The 22,469-nt window shown below is 35.5% G+C and overlaps 2 protein-coding genes and 1 long non-coding RNA gene across 4 annotated transcripts in view; 1 reads left to right on the top strand and 2 right to left on the bottom strand.

Annotated features, from left to right (window-relative positions):
- LOC306846027 (ankyrin repeat domain-containing protein 12-like) overlaps positions 1-7,825 on the bottom strand; it is a 49,881-nt gene extending 42,056 nt beyond the window's left edge. Inside the window, exon 1 of one of the 2 annotated variants that reach the window (XM_079379093.1) lies at positions 7,654-7,825. The gene's annotated coding sequence lies outside the window, so the exon portion shown is untranslated. The remainder of the gene's footprint in view (positions 1-7,653) is intronic. The other variant, XM_079379094.1, reaches the window with a different exon arrangement.
- Positions 7,826-8,371: 546 nt separating this feature from the next.
- On the top strand, positions 8,372-15,247 carry LOC306846074. The gene is made up of 3 exons (XR_013782040.1): positions 8,372-8,446; positions 13,014-13,099; positions 14,199-15,247. It is a non-coding gene; the product is annotated as an uncharacterized lncRNA (long non-coding RNA).
- Positions 11,056-21,916, bottom strand: ndufv2 (NADH:ubiquinone oxidoreductase core subunit V2). Its single transcript, XM_079379162.1, has 8 exons — positions 21,780-21,916; positions 21,187-21,249; positions 20,700-20,762; positions 19,885-20,001; positions 18,934-19,102; positions 17,176-17,285; positions 12,558-12,634; positions 11,056-11,224 (listed from the first exon to the last, which is right to left on the bottom strand). The coding sequence occupies exons 1-8, from the start codon at positions 21,819-21,821 to the stop codon at positions 11,131-11,133; spliced, it is 735 nt and encodes a 244-aa protein (XP_079235288.1). The 5' UTR covers positions 21,822-21,916; the 3' UTR covers positions 11,056-11,130.
- Positions 21,917-22,469: the final 553 nt, after the last annotated feature.

Here is a 22,469-nt window from a genome sequence, read left to right as displayed (position 1 = left end):
AGCCAGAAAATGAATATGACCAAAATAAAAAGAATATGGCAAATTATAAAACATAAAAATGACCAAAAAAAAGCTGTTCATACTGTAGTCAAAGAAATTAATAAAAAAAATATTTTACTAAATCATCTTGACATAAAAAATTGAATTTTCAGACAATAGATATTCTGTATGGACAATGAGCATATCAAACTCTTTGAGTAAATTTCATATGTAAATAATACATGAGCTGTTACATCACATCTGCAGGAAAATGTGACTGGTTTCAGTGCGTGTATGTGTGCCGCCCGTGCCTTGAGCATGAGGAGAAAGTCACTCTACTTCCTGACAGGACGTGTTTACAGACCAGCAAACACAGACCTGTTGATTGAAGGGTTTCTAGAAACTAATCATCTAACGATCCAACTGCGCTCAGCAGCACGACGTGAAAATAAACCTTCAGTCATTGCTGCGAAAGCGGGTTTTTATGAAGTTTTATTCGTCCACAGGCATCTTCCCATACTTTCCTCCTCCCATTATCGCTTGGAAATGTTTTGCTACCATCTCTTCAACTTTGAGCTGAATCAATATGTAAATGAATTAACATTAAGTTATTACCATTGATTTAACCTGGAGCAAATCTAAATCTCCTAATAAGCAAGTTAATTTTAGAACGACGGGAAACCAATACAAACATCTGAAGAACTTATCATGAAGCATCAGGAGCTTTCTTAATCTCAAAAGAACTGTATATCAACTCAAGATCACTATAGAGTTAAGAAGAGGCTTCATCACTGAACCTAAGATGATGCAAATAAAGAGTATTTCAAGTGTCTGAATTTCCATTGTAGTGGAAACAGCAGCAGGAGGAAAGACTTGCATCAGATTCACTGCATCAGCTGAGTCTTACACGCCCTAGAGAGCCACGCGTTACACAGCCGTCCCACTGAAGGCTTTCAAAGCCTGACCTTTGTGAGGTGAAGGATGAAACTTGACGTATTTTCATAGGGGGTTTCCCCGAACGCCATCAGTTTCTATAAGGGACTCGTAAAAAGAGGAAACTCAGAGGATTTGTGTGTGCCGTTCAAGAGAAATGCTAGAGGGGAAAATGTTCGACATTCGTAACATATGCACCTGTAAATGAGTGTTCACCAATCTGAAGAGCAAACTATAATGTTGATAGTATCACGGTGACGCGAACAGATAAAGAGTAAATGGTCTAAAGAGTAAATGGTGGCCGGTGCGGCATGATTTGTTTAACAGTCAGTGCGTTTACATGGACAACAATATTCCAATTTTAACACAATTAAAGCCCGGCTCACACTGTGCGATTTTGGCCACGATTTGGTCGTCTGAGACAAATTTTGAAAATCCTAAAAGATTCCTATAATCCTGGGCTAAAATCGGTTGTCTAGATCGCTGGTTTGACATGTTCACCGACAGCCGATTAATGGCCGTTGCGATCAATTTTTTCCTCCGATTAAATTCTGGCAGTGTCAGAAGATTTCAGACACTTTCCTGCAGTGTGACATCATCTACGACGACCGTCAAACCAAGAACCAATAGGAGCACTGAACTTGATGACGCAATTAGCGCGACAACTTCAAACCATTCATTATTTGTAAAAACAATACATGTACAAAGTAAAGTTTACTTAAAGTTTATTTATTAAGGGGCAGGATGCTTAAACTCGAATAACAAAATTACCTCAAGTTCGGTCTGTAGAACTGGACGTCCATAAAGTCCTCTTTTGCCCAGCCATGACTTGCTCCACACACGTCGTCTTTTTCGTTTTTTTTTTGTTTTTTTTAACATCAAGGCATGTAATTAATAAAACTAACGCTACACGTTGCTGTTGTTTGCTAGCTACCATTATAGCGAGAGAACGCGGGTCACGTATTGATGACGTAAAACTCCGGACAAGTCTTATTGAGTACGTCCGTTTTTATCGCGTCTTGACTGTCGTACAGTCTGACATTAAGACAATTGAGATCCTACAGTCTGACATGGGGATCATGTTCGTACAGTGTGACAAGCAGCAATCGCAAAAGACTATTAAAAATCGCACAGCGTGAGCCCGGCTTAAGACAGTACTCCGATTAAGAATCTATAAACATGCGGCAGTGGTCAACACTCATTTTATGGCAAACAAAAGAGCATGGTTTCAACAACGCAGTCATCATGCATGACAAATTATTAACTGCACTTGAAGCTTTCGTAAAATTAAACACCTAAAACTGTTCATGGCACCATAACGAAGACTGTATGTTGATACGTGAAATTCTGGAGGGAATGTTGGATGGCGTCGCGTGGGGACGTAATGACATGTGCCATTAATCGATATATGCGCTACAAGATATAAAATGGAAACATGAAAGGAATATTCTAAAAGCAGCTCATATTATTGTCTTATTCAGAATAAGGTAAATAATTAGATTATTGATGTTCACGTAAACGTACCCAATGCTTGTTGCTTCCTCTCCATACACTAAAGACATCTTAACATCACTTAGATATATCGGCCAGACCAATTAATAGGCCATTTTGAGATATATTGTACTCGCATAATCAATTACAAATGTACGTTCAAAATCTATGTACATAACATTTTCCCAATATTTTAGTGAAAAAATGCTAAATAAGTGTTACATACAAATCCAACAAATTTGTGTGTTCTGTATTGAAATTACATTATATACAACAACATTCAAAATATTTTTCTTTTAAATTAATACTTCTGCTAAGCATAAGTTGCATTAAATTGATAGTTATAAATTATTTCCATTTTAAAAATGCATCAAAGAAGACCGAAGAAAAATATGAAGCAGCACAACTGTTTTCAACATTGACAATAATCAAATGTTTTGTGAGCAAATCAGCATATCAGAATGACGTCTGAAGGATCATGTGACACTGAAGACTGGAGTAATGATGCTGAAAATTCAGCTTTGCCTCACAGGTATACATTTAATTTTACAATTTATTCAAAATTTGTATTTCACAATATTACTGATTTTACTGCATTTTTGATCAAATAAATGCAGCCTCAGCCAGGAGAACAGACTTCATTCAAAAATCTTGCAGACTCTGAACTGCATATCAGTACTCCACCATGCTTTCTCAATGTGAATAATCAACATCAAATATTTCAAAACCCATACTGATCGACCACTAGCAGCTGTGAGAATGATCAAATTAGCCAAAAATATTAAATAACAAACGTTAAAAATGATGTGTAGAACGGTGTGAAAGAAAATCAGCCTACTGACTAAATGACCGATACTACGGCTGTTGGACTGCATTTGTTCAGAGCAGAATTTGAAAGCGCTTGTGTTTATTTTACGAAATGGATCCAGAGGTCAGTGATACTGAAAGCTCTTCAAACACGCAGGGTGAAAGTATTACAAGAAATACAAGCTCTTAATCAAGGCCTATTTCAAACCTTGCCATTTTAATCAGACAATCGGCCACCTTCATTTCGCAAAACAGGACCAAATGCAGATATAATTTAAGCCAAAACAGCATTATAATAAAAATGTGCCAAATTTTGTCAACATCAGGAAGAGACACAAAGCCCTTTCTTGTCAGCGTTAAAAACCTCGTACTTCAAAGCCCCGCGTCTGTTCGGGAAAAAAGGAGCTCGGCAAAATAAAAATGGCATCCAGTTTGAACGTGAAGCAGGGAGAGAGGTCTCTCATGGGAATGGTTCAGATCACAAAGGCCAGCGTCTAATGGGTAGGAGAGTGAGTCACACGCCTGTTTCGGTCTCTGCTTTTCCCTTTTTCTCCCTCCCTCTCATGCAAGCAGCTCCCGCTCGCACGAGCTCCATGGAAATACGTCTGCTCCAACCGTCCGGCGTGCGGTGAGTGAACTCGACAGAAACACTGCAGCGTACCGGTGTCATCTGTGCAAATGAAAGCAAAACTAGGACACGACTGTAAACAGAGCTGCGAAATGTGCAGCACCAGTTGGTGCACTTCTGATTTCTTGCAGACAGACATGCATGCTGATGCATAATGTGGCCTTCTTTAATGTGTACAAGTCCTGAAAATATGATCTGCCTGAAAATGCACCTCGTAAAGGTTGTAAATGATTGTACTGTACTATTACAGAAAATTCAAATGACACAAACCTACAAGATTAACATCTGAATAAAATACAAAACAATGTTTTAAAGAACAAAACTACTGATTTGATCTGTATGGATTTTTTTAAAGGCCAAAAATCCCAAAATCAACAATAGAAGGTGGCTGATATATTCAATAATCCAATTTACAGAAACTGAGACTTGTATAAAATTGCTGAAATTAAATAGACATTTCACAATTACTCAATTTACCATTTTATAATTTACAATTTAATAAACAATTTCTCAATTCAGTACAACTGTGTTTTTAATATATATATATTTTTTTTTAAAAGGTTTATTATTATATTGATGTTTCCAAGGCTGGTTTGAGATGAGATGTGCATAAAATTGCATAAATTAATGAATTATTGTACACAGAATTTATTCAAAACTCAGTATAAAATATTTGATCAAATATATATCGTAATAGAATATTTCAGTTGACCATAATATCCGTTTACAAGGCTGGTTCGACCAATATGGATTTTTTTTTATGGCCAATAATACAAATATCAATAGTGAAAAGTGTATAATGTTAATATGTTTCAAAATAATCAAATTTATGAGAAACGACATGTACATAAAATTGCTTAAATCAAATAAACTTTTATTTACACAATATTTATATAATTGTGTACAAATATTCAAAAACATTTGTTATTAATATTTCTTTACAAGTCTGGTTTGACTAATAAATATTTAATTGGCCAATAATATAAATATCAGTGGTGGAAGGTGGATGATATAATGCTGATATACTAAAAATAATCAAATTTATGGGAAGGGATGTGTGCATAAAATTGCTGAAATTAATCAAGCATTTATTTCAGACACCATTTAATCAAAATCCTGAACAAATATAAAAAATAAAAGTTTATTAATAGAACATTTATGTTGACAAGAGTATGCTTACAAGGCTAGTTTGACCAATATGCATAGGGCTAATAATACATAAATATTTCTGAAATTAAATAAACACTTATTCCACACACAAATTATTAAAATTGTCAAAATATTCAAAAATGTTTATTAACAGAATATTTGTGTTGACAAAGTCCTGATATGGGGAAAATACCACTTAATAATAATCGGCCAAGTGGATATAGCTAGTTGTCAGTTGACATTAGTAATCTCAAAATGCCATAATATTGTTTTATGGGTATGGCTGTGTTGTTAAAAATAACACCCATAATACATTCAAAACAAAAACATTATTGCACATCAAATGCACATTCTTTGTCCTGACTGGAAGTCAGAGTATGGATAAGTGAAACACATTACAAACACTGGGGTATTATGAACAGGGAAGGCCCTGAAATTATATTCAGAAAAAGTTAATGGAGAGGTGGCTGTTCTGACATTACAGCAAGCTTCGCTTCTAGGCCCAAATGAGAAAAACAAATGAGTGGCAGTGCTTTTAACTGAGAAAACCTGCCTTTATTATTTCAAACTTTTAAGCTCAATTTCATTGTCAGTCTCTTTATTTTGGCTCAATCTGTATGGCTTTTCATCTGCCAACTGCAGTTTGTTATTTTGCTGAGATACGTGCGAGTGTTGCCTTGACAGTCGCTGCAAATTCCCAGCACATCAGCACCGCCACGGATCCTTGATCTAACGTAAACACCCCATATAACTATAAAAGACGCATTTTGGAGGCTAAGTAGCCCTGAAGCAACCTGGACAGAGATGAGCCTGTTATTATTCATCATAACGCAGATTCTCACACAGGGCCTTTCGTGCATGTGGCCCCGTGACTTTAAAAAGGGTCAGTGGAAAAACAGCAGGAACCACAGGCTCTCCTTGGACGGTGGCCCAGCTGTGGAAAACTGGGATCTTTGAATAATAATCCCTAATATGTCATTCTGAACGTGTGTGAGCGCAGAACATGACGAAGGGAGTGGGCGTAAACATCTGATCTAGATTGCAAACTCACAGACAGACTCATCTGTCCTCCCTAAAAACAAATGTCAAACCAAAACCTTGACGCTACATCCAAAAATGCTTAAATCATTACATAAGCACAGCAATAATATGTCTACACTGAAAAATGGTGTAGAGAAAATTCTCTCAGAAACTACTAGAAAATACCATACATAATTACAAAGAAATGGTCAGTAATGCACTGAAATTAATGTGAATTTTTGAAGCAGAAAGACCAAAATAGTATTTTCATGTTAAACATACTTCAATAATCATTGTTTTATTTACAAGTCATTTATTACAGTGCAGTTTAAATGTAGAAAATTTGGGGTGGGGCAAATAAATGATAAATGATAATTTCAGATTTTTCCTTACTTTTCCCTTAAATTTGCTTTTAAATATTTCAGAACAAACTGAAAAAAAGCCGGGATTACATAAACCAGATATCAATCACTCTAGATTGGAAACATATAAATTCTGAAAATCTTAAAAAATGATGTATTAATCAGCTGTTTGCAGAATTAATATCGACCGTGTAATCAAAAACATACTTTCAATATACAGGGCTGTCTTCTCAAATATTTATATGAAAATTGTAAATTCTAGAATGTTCTAAATTCTATCCAAAAGCAGGGGACTGTGTTCTCAAAAAGACAATTAAGAATAAAATACTACATTAAAAATGTATATGCAAATATTTCTATATACACAATTTATTTGTCAATTGTTTTTTTTATTTTATATATAATTGTATCTTATATAATTATTTGGATAACTTTATACTTAAAAACATATATTATACATCTAATATTTTGTAGTGGGTGAGAGGTGGTGCCTCCCAGTAAAAGCCTGATTCGTGTCAATTAGATTGTGCTCATAGTAAACAATGTAGTAACGTATTATGTCATCAGAAAAAAAAAAATCACACTAGGAAATGCAACTGTATTTGGCATGCCTCTGGCTGTCGCTGCACAGCTGAAGACGCCTCGGTACGTCCTTTAGACAAAAGGTTTCTGCGCGAAGGACGGTCACCAAATAAAGCTTTGTGCAAACCACACACACACACACACACACACACACAGCAGAGCTGCATGCATGGATACAATATTTCATGCACGTTGCAGCTGTAACCACGCTCGATATAATAAACACCTCGAAATAATTATACAAATATATTTACATACATTCCATGCATTGATGCCAGACGTTTATAGAGAAAAATGGGTGCTGGTAAATAATGCAAATTATAATAAATGCAATGCGTTCCGGCTGACTGTCTGACAGAACTTAAAGGGGTTTGTTATGAAAGCTATGGCCCTCTCACACACAGACAATGAGCCTGCAGTGGGTTTCTGAGACATGCGGGGCCTCCAGCTCTTCACACCCGCGTTTAACGCACAGCAAACGCGCCCGTCACTGACGCGTGCACGGCGCACTAGCAACGCTCGCGAGCACAACCCCGCTCCTGAGGCAGCTGCTGCTAATATTCACAAAAAGCCTGGAAAATCCCCCACACATTGGGTTATTGTTGCCCCAGCTCTCAGACTCTCTCCGGAGCTTAACTCAACGCGTTTTCCTGCTGCTTCAGTATTAAACCGCGACAAAAACAACTGAAACTTTCCGCTTACCGTCGCAGCGCTCTTCGGCTTCCTCTTCGTCATTCACCTCCCAGCAGAGGACGAATTCTCGACGATTTTAAGAAAAAGAAACGAGTAAAAACTGGACATGTGTGGCGTCTCTCAGAGCTGCTTTTGAAAACATCGCCGTCAGTCCGTCTCTAAGAAAAGCCCCACCGAAAAAACACGCGAAGCGGAGGCGCTCATTGGCCGAAGACAGACCACGTGATCCAACGTCTGCTGTTTAATATTTCTCTATTCATATTTGTTTTAATATTTACATACAATATCAACACCTTTATTACGTTACACTATATTTAATATCTATACTTTATCTTTTTAAATTAATTATATATCTTTAGTTTTACACAAATACATAATGCTTTGGGTGGAGGCTGTAACTATCAGTTTAGGCAAATACATTTAAAATTAAATTTTATGCAAAGAATATGTCCTGTGTCTTTCATTTAATGTATTTTATTTATTAACTTTGTGTGTGTTATTTCCTATAGTCATTTATTTGACTGTTTTGTAGTTTGAATTATGTCAAATAATTCTTAAAATAAATGTATAAAACGCTTCTTTTTATTTATTTATTTAACGAGTGAAATACATTCACTTTGTGCTTATCCCATGTTTTTGTATGAGGGTTTATATCATTATTATTATTATTTCTCTCTCTCTGGGATGGGGGGGGGCTGACGCTGCGCACCGTGACGTCACCCTTTCCGTCCGACGCTGCAGCGAGCGCGAGCGCGAATGTTCTGGAACGTTGATGTCGGAGAGGCGCGAGGAGAAGAAGAAGGTATTTGACGAGCGCGACCCAATTCTGTTATTTCGAGCGCATAAAATGTGTTTGATTCCAGGTTCGCTGGTTTAGAACGCCGTTGTCGCGCTTTCGGAGGTTGTTATTGTTGTGGCGCAGTTGGTTATTTACATGATGTAGGAAAAAGGGAGTTGGCGCATGCGCAGGAGATGGGCTGGTATTATGTTGCAGAACGAGCTCGAATCACAGGGGAGAACATTGGTCTGTGTCTGTGTGTGTGTGTGAGAGAGAGAGGGGGATGGGCGCTGGCTAGACACACACACACACACACACACACATATGCATGCATAGACCAGCTAGAGTCAGTTGCATGAAATGAAATGTTCTGGTCTGAAAAAAGTGATCATAACATGAATAAACACGCGTTGTTGACATATGACACTGTAACTATCTTGTGTAGAACTGGGTTATGGTTTGAACCATAAAAACAAAGTACCATACAGTGTTGTGATGTTACATTTGTACAATTGCATAAGCATAACATTTAGTTGCATGTAAACAGAATGCTGTTTGTGTCTTAACTCAGCTAACATGATTTAGGCTAATCAAACTATAACTCCTATATTATGATGTAATATTTTGTGTATTCAAGACACTAAATTTTTTTTTTTTACCTTGAGCAATTTTGACTTAATTTAAAATAGTTTGTTGGTATAAATGAATGCATTTAGGTTGATTGAGTGATATTAAGTAATAGTTTTGACTTGAATAAAACCAGTTAACTTAGATGTTATCATTTTTTTCAATACTGTATTTTCTTGTTTGTAAATAGGAATCTAATGACTTTCCTGGTTAAAAGTGAAAGTAAATAAAATACATGCACAGATAGACCTATTAGGTGGCTAATATTTCCCCTTTTTGATTATTGTCATTGTACAATAACTGCCTGATCAATCAAATAACAGTAAATAAACATTTGGATGTACACTTTATTCACTATCATTAAATTGTATAGATAGATATAAATTAAAATATATATATGTAAATATGGGTAGTTGACAAATAAAAATTGGGCTGTGTCCTATGGTGTGACAGCAAAAATGTAGAAAGAAGAAAAAACTTAACATACAAATAACATGAGAAAAATGGATCTTCATTCTTAGATACAAATAGCACGAGAGAGAGTTTATCTTCAATGTCAGAGGTTTTTTTTCCCTCGTCACACCATTGGTACGTCAACTACCCATATATGTATATATACACACACACACACGCATATATATTTATACATCCTGCATCTGCCACTCTCAGTGAGGTTATGCTGTATGGATGGCAAAATGTATTTAAAGCATTGTTTATATCAAATAAACAAAGTGTTTAAAGCTTATGTTATGTTTTCTTTTAATATTGCCAAAGTGTATTTGGGATGGAGGCCTTTGTCTTGACCATGCTTACATTTTGATGAATATGCCACAACCCCAATATTCCAAGCCATCTGGCATATTCCTTTTTTAATCAATTATCAATTAATGAAAAGTAAAGATAAATCAATAAACATATGGGTTAAAGCATCTAATAGTATCACAGCCTGCGTTTTGCTATTTATTGCTGTGTGCTGCCGTCAGTGACAAGAATGTGAATAGAGGTGAAATTACTCTGCATAATTACTAAAAATTAAGCGCAATAACTGTTGAAATCATCTCCAGTATTTTCACTACTGTTGCAGTAAACCTGATCGACTTTGTTTACTCATAACATGCTGATTATAGTGAGTTCAGAAATGTTCCACTAGCTGTGGAGCATAAAAACTACTTGTTTGGATAATTTAAATAAAAATAAAATTATTTGCATGCAAACATGGATCTTGTTTGTATCAAAAAAAAAAAAAAAAAAAACATTTAAGGAATAGCTCACCCAAAAATGATAATTCGCTGAGAATTTACTCACCCTCAGGCTATCCAAAATGTTGACGACTTTGTTTCTTCATCAGATCAGATTTAGAGAAATGTAGCATTGCATCACTTGCTCACCTGTGGATGCTCTGCAGTGAATGGGTGCCGTCAGAATGAGAGTCCAAACATCTGATAAAAGCATCACAATAATCCACACCGCTCCATCAATTACCATTTTGTGAAACCAGAAGCTGCACTTTTGTAAGAATCAAATCCATCAAGACATTTCAACTTCAAACAGTCTCTATGTGTGATATTGCTTTCTGAATCAGGAGAGAAATCTACATAGATCAAGCACTGTTTACAAGCCGAAAGAGTTCTAAACAAATATGTTGGTGGATCTTGATGTGAGAGGACAACAGGAGATGGACTTTTTCACTGGAGGAAGCGTTATGGATTATGGACTGGTATTCTGGCTAAAAACATCATAATGATGGATTTGTTTCTTACAAACCCACAGCTTTTAATTTTACAAGACATTAACTGATGGACTGGAGTGGTGTGGATTATTGTGATGTTTTTATCAGCTGTTTGGACTCTCATTCTGACGGCACCCATTCACTGCAGAACAAGTGATGGAATGACACATTTCTTCAAATCTTATGAATGTTCATTTTAGGGTGAACTATTCCTTTAATCTGCATGGTTGATTTGTGATCATTTAAAAAAAAAAAAGTCACACTGGTCTATTGGGTATAATTAATGATAATATTTTATTTACATACACAACATCTCTGATGTTTACAAGGGCTCAAGATCATGGAGGTCCGTTTACAGATCAGGTCTCACACCAACGCCTGGTCCAGGAGGAGGTTCTGTCAGTGAGGTTAAACCTCCAGCAGGTTCACATGAAAAACGCCCGCTCCTGATGGAAGTGAAATCATTACAATCAATTAAAACATTCTTAGCGAGCCAAATGATTCATTAACCACACACATCACATCATGTACTTATTTAAATAGACCTCATATTATCTTCATAAGTGAAATAAATAATAGGGGCGTCTCTGAGACCTGCAAGCTGAGCTAACCATCGTCCTCTTACAACTAACAACTGATCCTTCATCTGACTGTCAATCCTTTTAGTAAGCTTGCGTCTGTGAATGTCCCAAACACACCCATGATGTCACAACCAAACTATACCAAATCAATTGGCTTGGCACAATTTCTGAAAAAGAATTAAATGTATACACAAATAAGGTGAGTTGCTTTCACATACAATTCCCACTACTGCGCTTTAAAGTCTAATATAATGGATAAATGGATTGAAATATGCATGCATATGCACTATTGTCTGACATGATAGGACACATCATATGTAATAGCAAGGATGCATTAAATTGATCAAAAGTGACAGTAAAAGCATTTCTAATGTTACAAAACATTTCTATTTCAAATAAATGCAGTTCATTGAGCCCCAATAATAATTAAGCAGCAAATCAGTATATTAGAATGATTTCTGAAGGATCATGTGACACTGAAGAAGACTGGAGTAATGATGCTGAAAATACAGCTTTGATCACAGAAATAAATTACATTTTAAAATATATTTGGATATAAAATTAGGCTATTTAAAATACTTTAAAATAAAGTTATTTAAAAATTTTAACCATTTCACAATATTACTGTTTTTGCTGTATTTTACAACAAATAAATACAGTATTAGTGAGCAGAAGAGACTTAATATTTATGTATTTACTCTGAAAAAATATAATTAGCCTTTAATATTCAGATGAACCATTTTAACCAAACAGCCAATTAGAGTCAATTTGTTTAGAAGAATACAATAAAAATCTAGTTTGAAATAATAAAGGCATATTTTCTTACACAAAACACTAGAAATAATTATATTTAATAATTTAATTCTTTTATATGCAACATCACCAATAAAACAAAGCATTGCATGCATGGTAAGCAGCAATTTATCACATTAACTATAAAACATTTCAATGCATGAATATATCAAGCCCATACTTCATTTTTGAGTGATGACACCAACAAATTAAATTTTGAATCACTTCACTGTTGAATTTCCATGAATTTGCATCTAAACTTTAAATCATAAATGCTATAATCTCATATTAAACATACAAGTCAAGTACCTCAGGAAATGCAATGGCCACTTTAAAAGCTCTGTGATGTGGATTAATTTTTATCACGATATATCAAATAATATTAAAAGAAGGGAGATCAGTGTACCTGGGTCCAGGAGAAGGAACTCTGCCTGCCTTCAGTTCATCAATAATCTGCTCAATGTCTGATGGTTTAAGATCCTCCTACAAACCAAAGAAAGGACACACTCGTTAATGCAGGATTAATTGATTATAGTATACCCTTTTCTATAAGCTCAAGCATCAACTTTATTATGCTGAATTCAGAGAAAACGTAAAAATAAAGCTTGTTTTCAGATCCACTGAGATCTTCCTAATAGGGCATTAAAATTCTTTAAACGAAACAGAATTACATGTTCTTGACAGGTTTTGTGAGATTTAACCGCTACAGATGTTCTGCAGCCTGTCAGACCTTCTGTAACTCACTTTCTGAAAATGTTAGAAACAGTAAATGCAAATAATTGGTAAACATGAGTGATCTCCAGCCAGACTGTAGCTATCTCATTATCTGGAAGCAGCAGGGTCATGTAGATGTGATCTCTAGGTTCCTCGAGCTTCCTCCAGAAGAATGCATCAAAGGATGAGCTCTCCTGATTAGCTGTCGGAACGAGACCTGCTAACCCATTTCAGGTGGGTGAATCATGCAGGGCTGACGAATTCCTACTTAACTGTGAGAAGCCACGGCTAATTGCATCATTACCCCGGCAGGTCAAACAGGGTTTCGCTTAACACAAACAAGCTTCAGGGTTTGCAAAATCGCTAGCCCGACATCCCGGGGATATTGTGATTTCCAGTCGGGCTACCAAAATGTATCACTGCCCTGCCCGACGGGCTACCTTAAATACAGGGCTCCCACGCAGTGTTCCCTCTAAGCTGAAGACGCGCAGAAGAAATAATGTGCCTCACGCACACAAAAATGAGTTGGGAAGCTTTGATTGAATGCCGCCAGTAAAAGGGAAAGAATAGCAATGCTCGGGCAAACCGCTATAGAGCTGATGTCACGACAGAGTTAGAACCGGTGAATGCTGTTTACAGGTTTCATAGAAAGAGAACGATATGCACCAAATGAGTCGCTACCTGTTTCTGATGCAGAAAAGCTAGTTCATGCATTCATGACCTCTAGACTGGACTATTGTAATGCACTGCTAGCTGGTTGTCCTGCATCTTCAATAAACAAGCTACAGATTGCAGCGGCTAGAGTTCTTACCAGGTCAAGAGAATATGATCATATTACCCCAATTTTACAGTCTCTGCACTGGCTACCTATTCAGTTCCGTATCATTTACAAAATATTATTACTTGCCTATAAGGCCCTAAATGGTTTAGCTCCTGCGTACCTAACTTGTCTTCTACCACGCTACAATCCAACCCGCTCCCTAAGGTCGCACAACTCTGGACTTTTGGTAGTACCTAGGATAGCAAAGTCCACTAAAGGAGGTAGAGCTTTTTCACATTTGGCTCCCAAACTCTGGAATAGCCTTCCTGATAACGTTCAGTGTTCAGACACACTCTCTCTGTTTAAATCTAGATTAAAGACACATCTCTTTAGCCAAGCCTTCACATAATGCATCTTATAATCTTGTACTGCTGTTATATCTGATCAAATGTACATTATTATTATTCTTTAGCTTGGGTTGAACAAATCATTTTTGCTTAGATGGAACAGCAGCTACGTTAATTATGTCTCTATTTGTTTCTCTGTTTCTGATTAACATCCCGTGGTAACTAGGAATTACAGAAGCTTCAGTCTGGATCCAACCCTTAAATGATCTGAGATGACCGAACACCTGAGAAGAGATGATGCCAACCCCTCAGAGGACCTCAGAAGATGCCAATGCTCAGACAACATGCAGAATTACCAAAATTTGCCATTAGTTAAATATATTAAGGTTCTGCAATATATAAATATATTGTGGAAACTTAATTTCCTGTAGAGCTTGAACTTGAAATATGCACTAATTTGCATAAATTTCTAGAACAAAAATCTAAACACTAGATGAAGCTGGTTCAAAATTCTTATTTCATTTTATTGACATATTAGAGTCAAAAGTTTTTAGTTTGGGCATCTCATTTTGTCACTCCATAATTCAGAAAATACTTAGAACAGACAGAAAACAATACATTTTCAAACATTTTTTGGGAATAAAATGTTGTATATAATCAAGCAAATTATATATGAACAAATCCCTCTGTAAAAACAGGAATATAGACAGGAATAAAGATGTAAAGTTTGGTGTGTAAGTGCTACTGAAGTGGAGATATATGGCTCAATGTAGGAGAGAAAACGGCCTTTCAAAATAATTGTAATTGAAATCTATTGACACAAATAGATAAAGTGCTATAGAAGAAACACAGTGTCTTTTGGATGTTTTCTTTCTGCTAATCTGAAAAAATACTTTATGAAAAACCAAAAAGCCCAAAATCTCAAATTTGACAGGTGCAAGAAAAAAAGTGTTTGCCTGCAGTGTCTCCCTTAAAGTTAAAAGTTACACGCTTTTTTGTGTGCATGCTGTACAGGTCTGGTATAAAGAATGCTTTTGTTCAGGTGCCCGAATGTCCGCCCAATAGAGAAAAGTTTTGCTCAGAACAGAAAAAAAATTAGAAGAAGCATTGCTCCCACGGGTCCATAAATTTGATACAACTAAACTGAAGCGTTTTTAAGGCCTTGGACAGTTTTAAATACGTTAAAAGGTATAAGAATTTCTTTTTCAAATTGCCTTAAATAGATTAAGAATTCTGCAGATACCTTGTAAATAGTCAAATAAAACTCTTTCCTTGATATTTGTGTATTGAAAACGTTTTTGATTGACATTTATGGTCTTTATTTTATTTGGGCTAGTTAAATTAAAACGGCCTTTCGGGGGGCAGTCGTGGTAGGGGGCAGTCGTGGCCTAATGGATAGAGAGTTGGACTTGTAACCCGAGGGTCGTGGGTTCGAGTCTCAGGTCCGGCGTACCACGACTGAGGTGAGACCCTTGAGCAAGACACCGAACCCCTCAACTGCTCCCCGGGCGCCGCATTGATGGCTGCCCGCTGCTCCAGGTGTACCTGGATGGGTTAAATGCAGAGAACGTCCCTTTCCCCCCTTCCCCTGGGAAGTCGTGGCCTAATGGTTAGAGAGTCGGACTCGTAATCGAAAGGTTGCGGATTCGAGTCTCCGGCCGGCAGGGATTGTAGGTGGGGGGAGTGAATGTCCAGCGCTCTCTCCACCCTCAATACCACGACTGAGGTGCCCTTGAGCAAGGCACCGAACCCCCAATTGCTCCCCGGGCGCTGCAGCATGGCTGCCCACTGCTCCGGGTGTGTGTTCACGGTGTGTGTGTGTGTGCATTTGTTCACTACTCACTGTTGTGTGTGTGCACTTGGATGGGTTAAACGCAGAGCACCAATTTCGAGTATGGGTCACCATACTTGACAATACGTCACGACTTTACTTTACTTTACTTTGACCAAAATTTGAAGAGTACCTGCCCGAAGGTCTACCAGGGATTTAGAAATGTTGCGAGCCCTGAGCTTAAATGCAAACGTACACAACCCATGGAATATTCCCCACCGATACAGACTCAGATCTAATTAGTGAATTAATCTTTATTTAAACAGAACATGAAGTGACTTATATAAGCAATCTTTCCTCTAGCTAGAAATCCACTGATAGTGTTTTGATTTATTTCTTGTTTTTGACAATTAAAACAAAGAATACAAAAAAATGTATAAATAAAAATGGCAATATGCATCATAAATATCATAGTATTACATTATTATTTGACTGTATATAATAATAATAATTAGTAGCAGTGGTAGTAATACAATTATATTTAGTTCTTTTGTTGTACGTCTGCATTTTTTTATGAATTATACAAATTAAATAAATTAGAATACAAAAAACTATGCACTATCAATATTATATTATTTTTTGATGTGTATAATAATAGTAATAATAATTAGTACTGTTATTTACACATTTTTTTGTTTGTATATTATGCATTTGGTACTTTGACAATTCAATTAAATTACAATGCTACAAAAAATATTATATTACAACAATACAATAAAAAACTAAAACGTTATTATTTTTAGATGATGTTTTAAAATTAGTATTTTTATTTGTATAATTATATTTAGTTCTTTTGTTGTGCATTTGCTTTTTTTAGACAAATTTGACAATTAAACATTAGAATACAACAAAAACTATACACACTATCAATATTATATTATTATTTCATTGGGTAATACTAATAGTAGTAACAGTAATAATTAGCATTGTTATTTGTACTAATATATTCAGTTCTTTTGTTTGTGTGTTCTGCATTTCTTTTTGACTACTAAAATAAATTACAGTATAACAAAAACAACATGCACTATCAATATTATTAAACAATGATGTATAATAATAACTATTAGTAGTAGTATTTGTACAATAGTATGCAAAGTTAATTTGTTTGTACGTTCTCCAATCATCTAGACTGTCGGATTGATTATCAGCCAATCAGAAGATAATTATTACTTGTTACCTCTTTAAACCAAATATGACCACATGAACACATCCTGTATATTGCCCTTTGCCCTGGTTAAGGCCACTCTGAGCACAGGAACAAACACTGCTCATCTTGACTTCATAACAGAGAAACTGCCTCCCCTAGAGGAGACATTAAAACTAGCTGCCGCTCATCAACATACATTCACAACGAGACTCTGATCATACTCACATAATAGTTATCGTTGATTTGGACCATTGGTGCGTTCACACAAGCCCCGAGACATTCGACTTCTATTAGCGTGAATAATTTATCTGCCGTGGTCTCACCGACTTTGATACCTGACAGGAGAGATCATTTCTGGGTTAGACAATTAAACACTGTTAATTAAAATAAACATTGTTTTAAAATAAACATCAAAATGCTTTTACAGAATGATGTGTATATTATATTATTCTTTTATTTTTTTTTTACATCAAATTGTATATTACTTATATATTATTTCAACTGCCAAGACATTATTTCTCAGTTTTTAGTATGGAGAACTACTAAGGTAAATACTATTTAAACATTTAAAATATAATAATAATAAAAATGACGAAAACGCACAACTAAATGACTTAAAATTAAAGTGAAAAAAGTACAAATTTAAAATATTAACTTATAACCATAATTTATATGCCATTGTCATACCTGATTTGCATAGGCATTACTTAGGATGACATTAAATTAAAATATAAAATAGTAAACATTTCTATTATTATGCATATATAATTACATTATTACTTTATGTTTTTATTACATCAAATTCTATATTATATTATTTCAGCTAGTGGCCAAGGCACTCATTCTCATAATTTTTAGTTTGAAGAAAATAATTCAAATGAAAACTAATAAAGAAGAGAAAATACTACAGGCATTTAAAACTATATACACTATATTGCCAAAAGTATTGGCACCCCCTTCTACTTTAGGTTTGACTACTTTAGTAATTTCTATGAGTACAAATCTTAATGTTTAAGCATATAATGGTATTCTAGGGAATTGTGTACTTCTAATTTTATAGCAATAGTTTGGACAGAACCCTTTTCTATTTCATCACCAAACACCAATGACTTGTATAGACACTATAAGGACAAAAGTGTTGGGACCCCCTTCTTTAGAACAGAAAAAGGCACTAACAAAACTGTGGAAACAAAGATGAAAACATAATTCATGTATTTAAAAACTGTATTTCCATCTCTGTTGCAACAGTTCTGGACGTGTCTAAAATGACAGAACCCTTATACAAGTCATTGGTGTTTGATGATGAGTTTTTGACTCAAGGTCTGCATATAAAGTCACACCAGAGGTGTTCAGCTGGGATCAGGACTTGGCTTTCTGCAGACCAGTCAAGTTCTTCCACACTGACTCAATCAATCATGTCTTTTTGAACCGTGTCTTATACACAGAGACACTGTCATGTTAGAATAGAAAAGGGTTCTGTCCAAACTGTTGCTATAAAATTAGAAGCACACAATTCCCTAGAATACCATTATATGCTTAAACATTAAGATTTGTACTCATAGAAATGACTAAAGTAGTCAAACCTGCTCATTAGAAGGGGGTGACCCAATACTTTTGGCAATATACTGTATTTGCACACATTTACTTATAAGAAATATTAATTATAATAGTATATCAATGATACTAAAACACTATACGGAACACTAAAGATGATATTTTAAGGAACAATTTGCTATTTAATAAAAAAACTAAAACATTAGGATGAGTAAATGATGGCACGGTCTGATTTTGTTTTTACTTCTAAAATATGTTTTCACAATCCATTAGTGTACAATTCCAGCATCTTCAAATATTCCAATTTCAGGCCTTGTTTGAGCAGCGTGGCTTTAGCTTGTTTATATAGCCAGTGTGTTTATTGGTGACGTGCGAGTCGAGATGTCTGTGTGGAGTCCCTGTGGAGAGCTGGAAACGGTTCTCGCTCACCCAGTTTGTTCTGGATGGCCTCCAGGATGCTGTCGGAGTCGCAGAGCATGCAGGGCGTAGTGGTGCAGATCTGGATGTGGTACTTTCCCACCGGCTGACGGAGGAACATGGTGTAGAAAGTCGCTACTTCATAAACCCTCATTGGAGCAATGCCCAGGATCTCTGCCACCTGCAGGAGAAATCAGAAATCACATCAGGGAACGCTTTTAGGACCATAGCTTTCAATCAAAAATATGAAAACCAGAATACGTTAATAATAGAAAATAAGAAATTCACTATCACAATTGAAAAAACTAATATTAAATATTATTATGATTTTTTTCTTTTCAAATATTTATGATACTGTATATTTGTGTGCACCTGCGGAGCAATAGCCAACATTCTGTAGAAACTTATATTTGAATAAAAACAAAGCAGTATTTGTGAATGAAACTGGACTGTAAAATGCTGAATATCTACAGCGGGTTTGACAGTTTACGGTATGCATGCCTTAATGTCATGTGTTTCATGAAGGCTGGATGATTGCTGTGCACTAAAAAAAGAGGTGAACTACACATGAAACTGTGATGCATTTAACAAAGATGATTTGCCACACAACGATACAAAATCAATACTTTACAATGTCATAAAAACACTATGAAAAAAAACAGATCATATAAATTACAGCTAAAACTGTCAGGACGGTCCATAATGGATACATTAACATGTGTGTGTGCGTGTATGTGTGTGTGTGTAAGAACACTTGACAATAAAGCTCTTTCTGATTCTAATAGTATATCAATGACTCTAAAACAACACTGCTCATAGTTAACGGAATAACTCCAATAAATGTATATACACTATTAAATAACTTAAAAGCACTAATAGTTCCAGGTTTTTAAGTAATTGTGAGAACTCTTTATTATATATAAATAAATAAAAACGTTGTTGCATGTCTTTAGAACCTCTCACCCTGTTCATTGCTGAAATAGGAAGCCATCCGTGCTGCCTCTGAGCCAAATCCAGCACAGGAATAGTGGCGGCCGCCTTGTGTCCCGCTGGGTAATTATTTATGATGGCCTCAACTCTCTGTAGTCAAATACATTATACAATAACCACACAGCTATAAGCTTTATTCAACATATCTGAACACAGCAAGACATATTTGATTTTACCTGCGGAATACAGATGTAAAATGTACAGTTGTAAAATATCACAATTAGGGCTGTCACGATTATGAAATCTGGCTGACGATTAATTGTCTAAAAAATAGTCACGGTTATTACGATTAATTGTCTGTTTTAGGGCTCTGCCGATTATGCTGATTATCATGATTAATTGTCTGTTTTTTATGCCTTTCATTATACAATTGTGATTAATTTAAGGGTTCAGTAAATAACTATGAGGTTATCTTTTAATCTTTCTTTAGTTATTATTTTGGAGAGTAAGACTATATACTATATTAGTATATATATTAGTACTCCAAATTCTATGAAGATCCATGAAGATATTTTGTCCATTTCCTACTGTATATATATCAAAGCTTAATTATTGATTAGTAATATGCATTGCTGAGAACTTCATTTGAACAACTTTAAAGGAGATTTTCTCAATATTTAGATTTTTTTGCACCCTCAGATTCCAGATTTTCAAATAGTTGTATCTCAGACAAATATTGTCCCATCATAACAAACCATACATCAATGGAAAGCTTATTTATTCAGCTTTCAGGTGATATATAAATCTCAATTTTGTAAAATCGAGTTTTGTGGTGAGATTTCCCTCACCTTCATGTTCTCTGAGGTGAATTCAAATGGAGTCTCTGGGTTGTTGTCCGGTGTGTCTCTATGCTGGAATAATGAAGAAAGATCAACACAAATATCAGCTTTATAATAGTGCATCCTCTTGGCGTTTTACATAGATTGTTTTATAGCAGCTTTATAGTATAACACAAACAGCAATTATTATCGTTGCAAAGTTCTTCAACTATAAAACAAATAGATAATGTCATTATTAACTCAAAATCAGTTCAGCGTTGATTCATTTCAGTTCAATAACTGTGTAAAGTTTATCAAATTATGAAACAAGCTTATCTCAACTATATAAAGTCAGTAGTGTTGTAATTCAGCGCAAGTTTCCATTGCCAATTATGAAACAAATTCAGCAATAAAGCAACTAGTGTTAGCTCAATTTAATTCAGTTTTGCTCTCATCACACTGATAATGTTACTGAATATTAAGCTGTAATAATAAACATATGAAAGTCAAGTCTCACCACAAAGAGTCCTCCTGCTCCAGCTCGAGCTGATGTCTGGTGCAAACTGCGGACCTGCCTCGCCTGCAGAACAAATGCATCAAGTGTAAAACAGAACAGAAAGCTAACTACAAACTGCTAACAAACACATCCTTTTTTGTATATTGTATGTACTGACCAAATATACAATATAATATCTTGTGCACCAAGTATGCAGCGCTTATAGCCTATAATGCGTTCTGCTTTGTGAATGCACTGTATAGTGTATACTGCATTATTCACTACAATAGATAGACATACATATAATTAACTTATATATTAATTCAGGTTCATTTATTGATTACTCGACCTGTGTGGGCTTCTAAAAAACATAACATTTTTGTTAGATAAATTATTAAACTAGATCGCAGTTTTAAAGAGTGTATAATCAACACAAAAGGTTTAATTAATATTTTAATGGCATATAAACACAAACAGGCCTGATTATTAGCTGTTAGCGCATTAGCTTCTTGTCCTTGCATAGATGTCAACGCCTCTTTAAATGATGATTCTTATGCAATTCTTACATCCACCTCAAGAATAATCCGATAACAGCATATATAGAATAAACCTACCGCATAAGACACGGCAGAGCGCAGAGTTGAAGATAAAAACATCTTTTCAATGCGCTCGGTCACACTAAACACAAGCAATGGCGGACATCAAGTAATGCGAGCTCGATTGAGCGGGTCTGGTTACGCAAGGGACGCGCAAAGCGCTGAGTCTGAATAATGGATCACCGAGCGGCAGACGAAAATTGAACAGATGCACATTGTGTTCTTGACATGCCATGATAAAAATAACGCAATCAGCATGCACACTTGAAGAACTTAACTGCTAAAACGGCTTGTAATGCAAGACTGTTACTAAAATGTGAGCCAGTATTGTTCTGCTTAACATTTGGGGTTTATTTCAAATGAATATATTATAAATGGACAATTTTTGTGTTCTTTCCAAATGCAATAGTAGAGGATCACTATAATATAATATAATACTAGATACTAAATGTGCAGTCCTAATAAGTATTTTATGCATATGCTCTAATTTTTGGTCTAGTAGAAATTAATTTGTATTGAAAGGTCAGCGAACAAGATTTGCTTTGTCTATGACTGGCTTTTTTCCAGGAAATCACAGCGTAGGCATCCATTTAAATTCCATGAGTGGGCAGGAGAATCCAGAGTTAGGACAGAGTTAGGATGAGTCACGAAAACCATCCTGTACAGACACGAAGACGGGATTTATTTAACCAATATCTATCTATCTAT

This window comes from Barbus barbus (genome assembly GCF_936440315.1).
Source record: "Barbus barbus genome assembly, chromosome: 26".
Taxonomy (NCBI): Eukaryota; Metazoa; Chordata; class Actinopteri; order Cypriniformes; family Cyprinidae; genus Barbus; species Barbus barbus.
The sequence above is the reverse complement of the archived record's forward strand: the minus strand, read 5'-3'. Positions and strand labels throughout refer to the sequence as shown.

What these genes read in the sequence shown, in the direction of transcription:
- ndufv2 (XM_079379162.1), bottom strand. Translation starts at nt 21,821, where the DNA reads ATGTTTTTATCTTCAACTCTGCGCTCTGCCGTGTCTTATGCG. An exon ending in TCACCTCAGAGAACATGAAG is followed by an intron (nt 20,002 to 20,699) that starts GTGAGGGAAATC and finishes ATTTGACTACAG; the next exon opens with AGAGTTGAGGCCATCATAAA. An exon ending in GTTCCTTCTCCTGGACCCAG is followed by an intron (nt 11,225 to 12,557) that starts GTACACTGATCT and finishes CACTTCCATCAG; the next exon opens with GAGCGGGCGTTTTTCATGTG.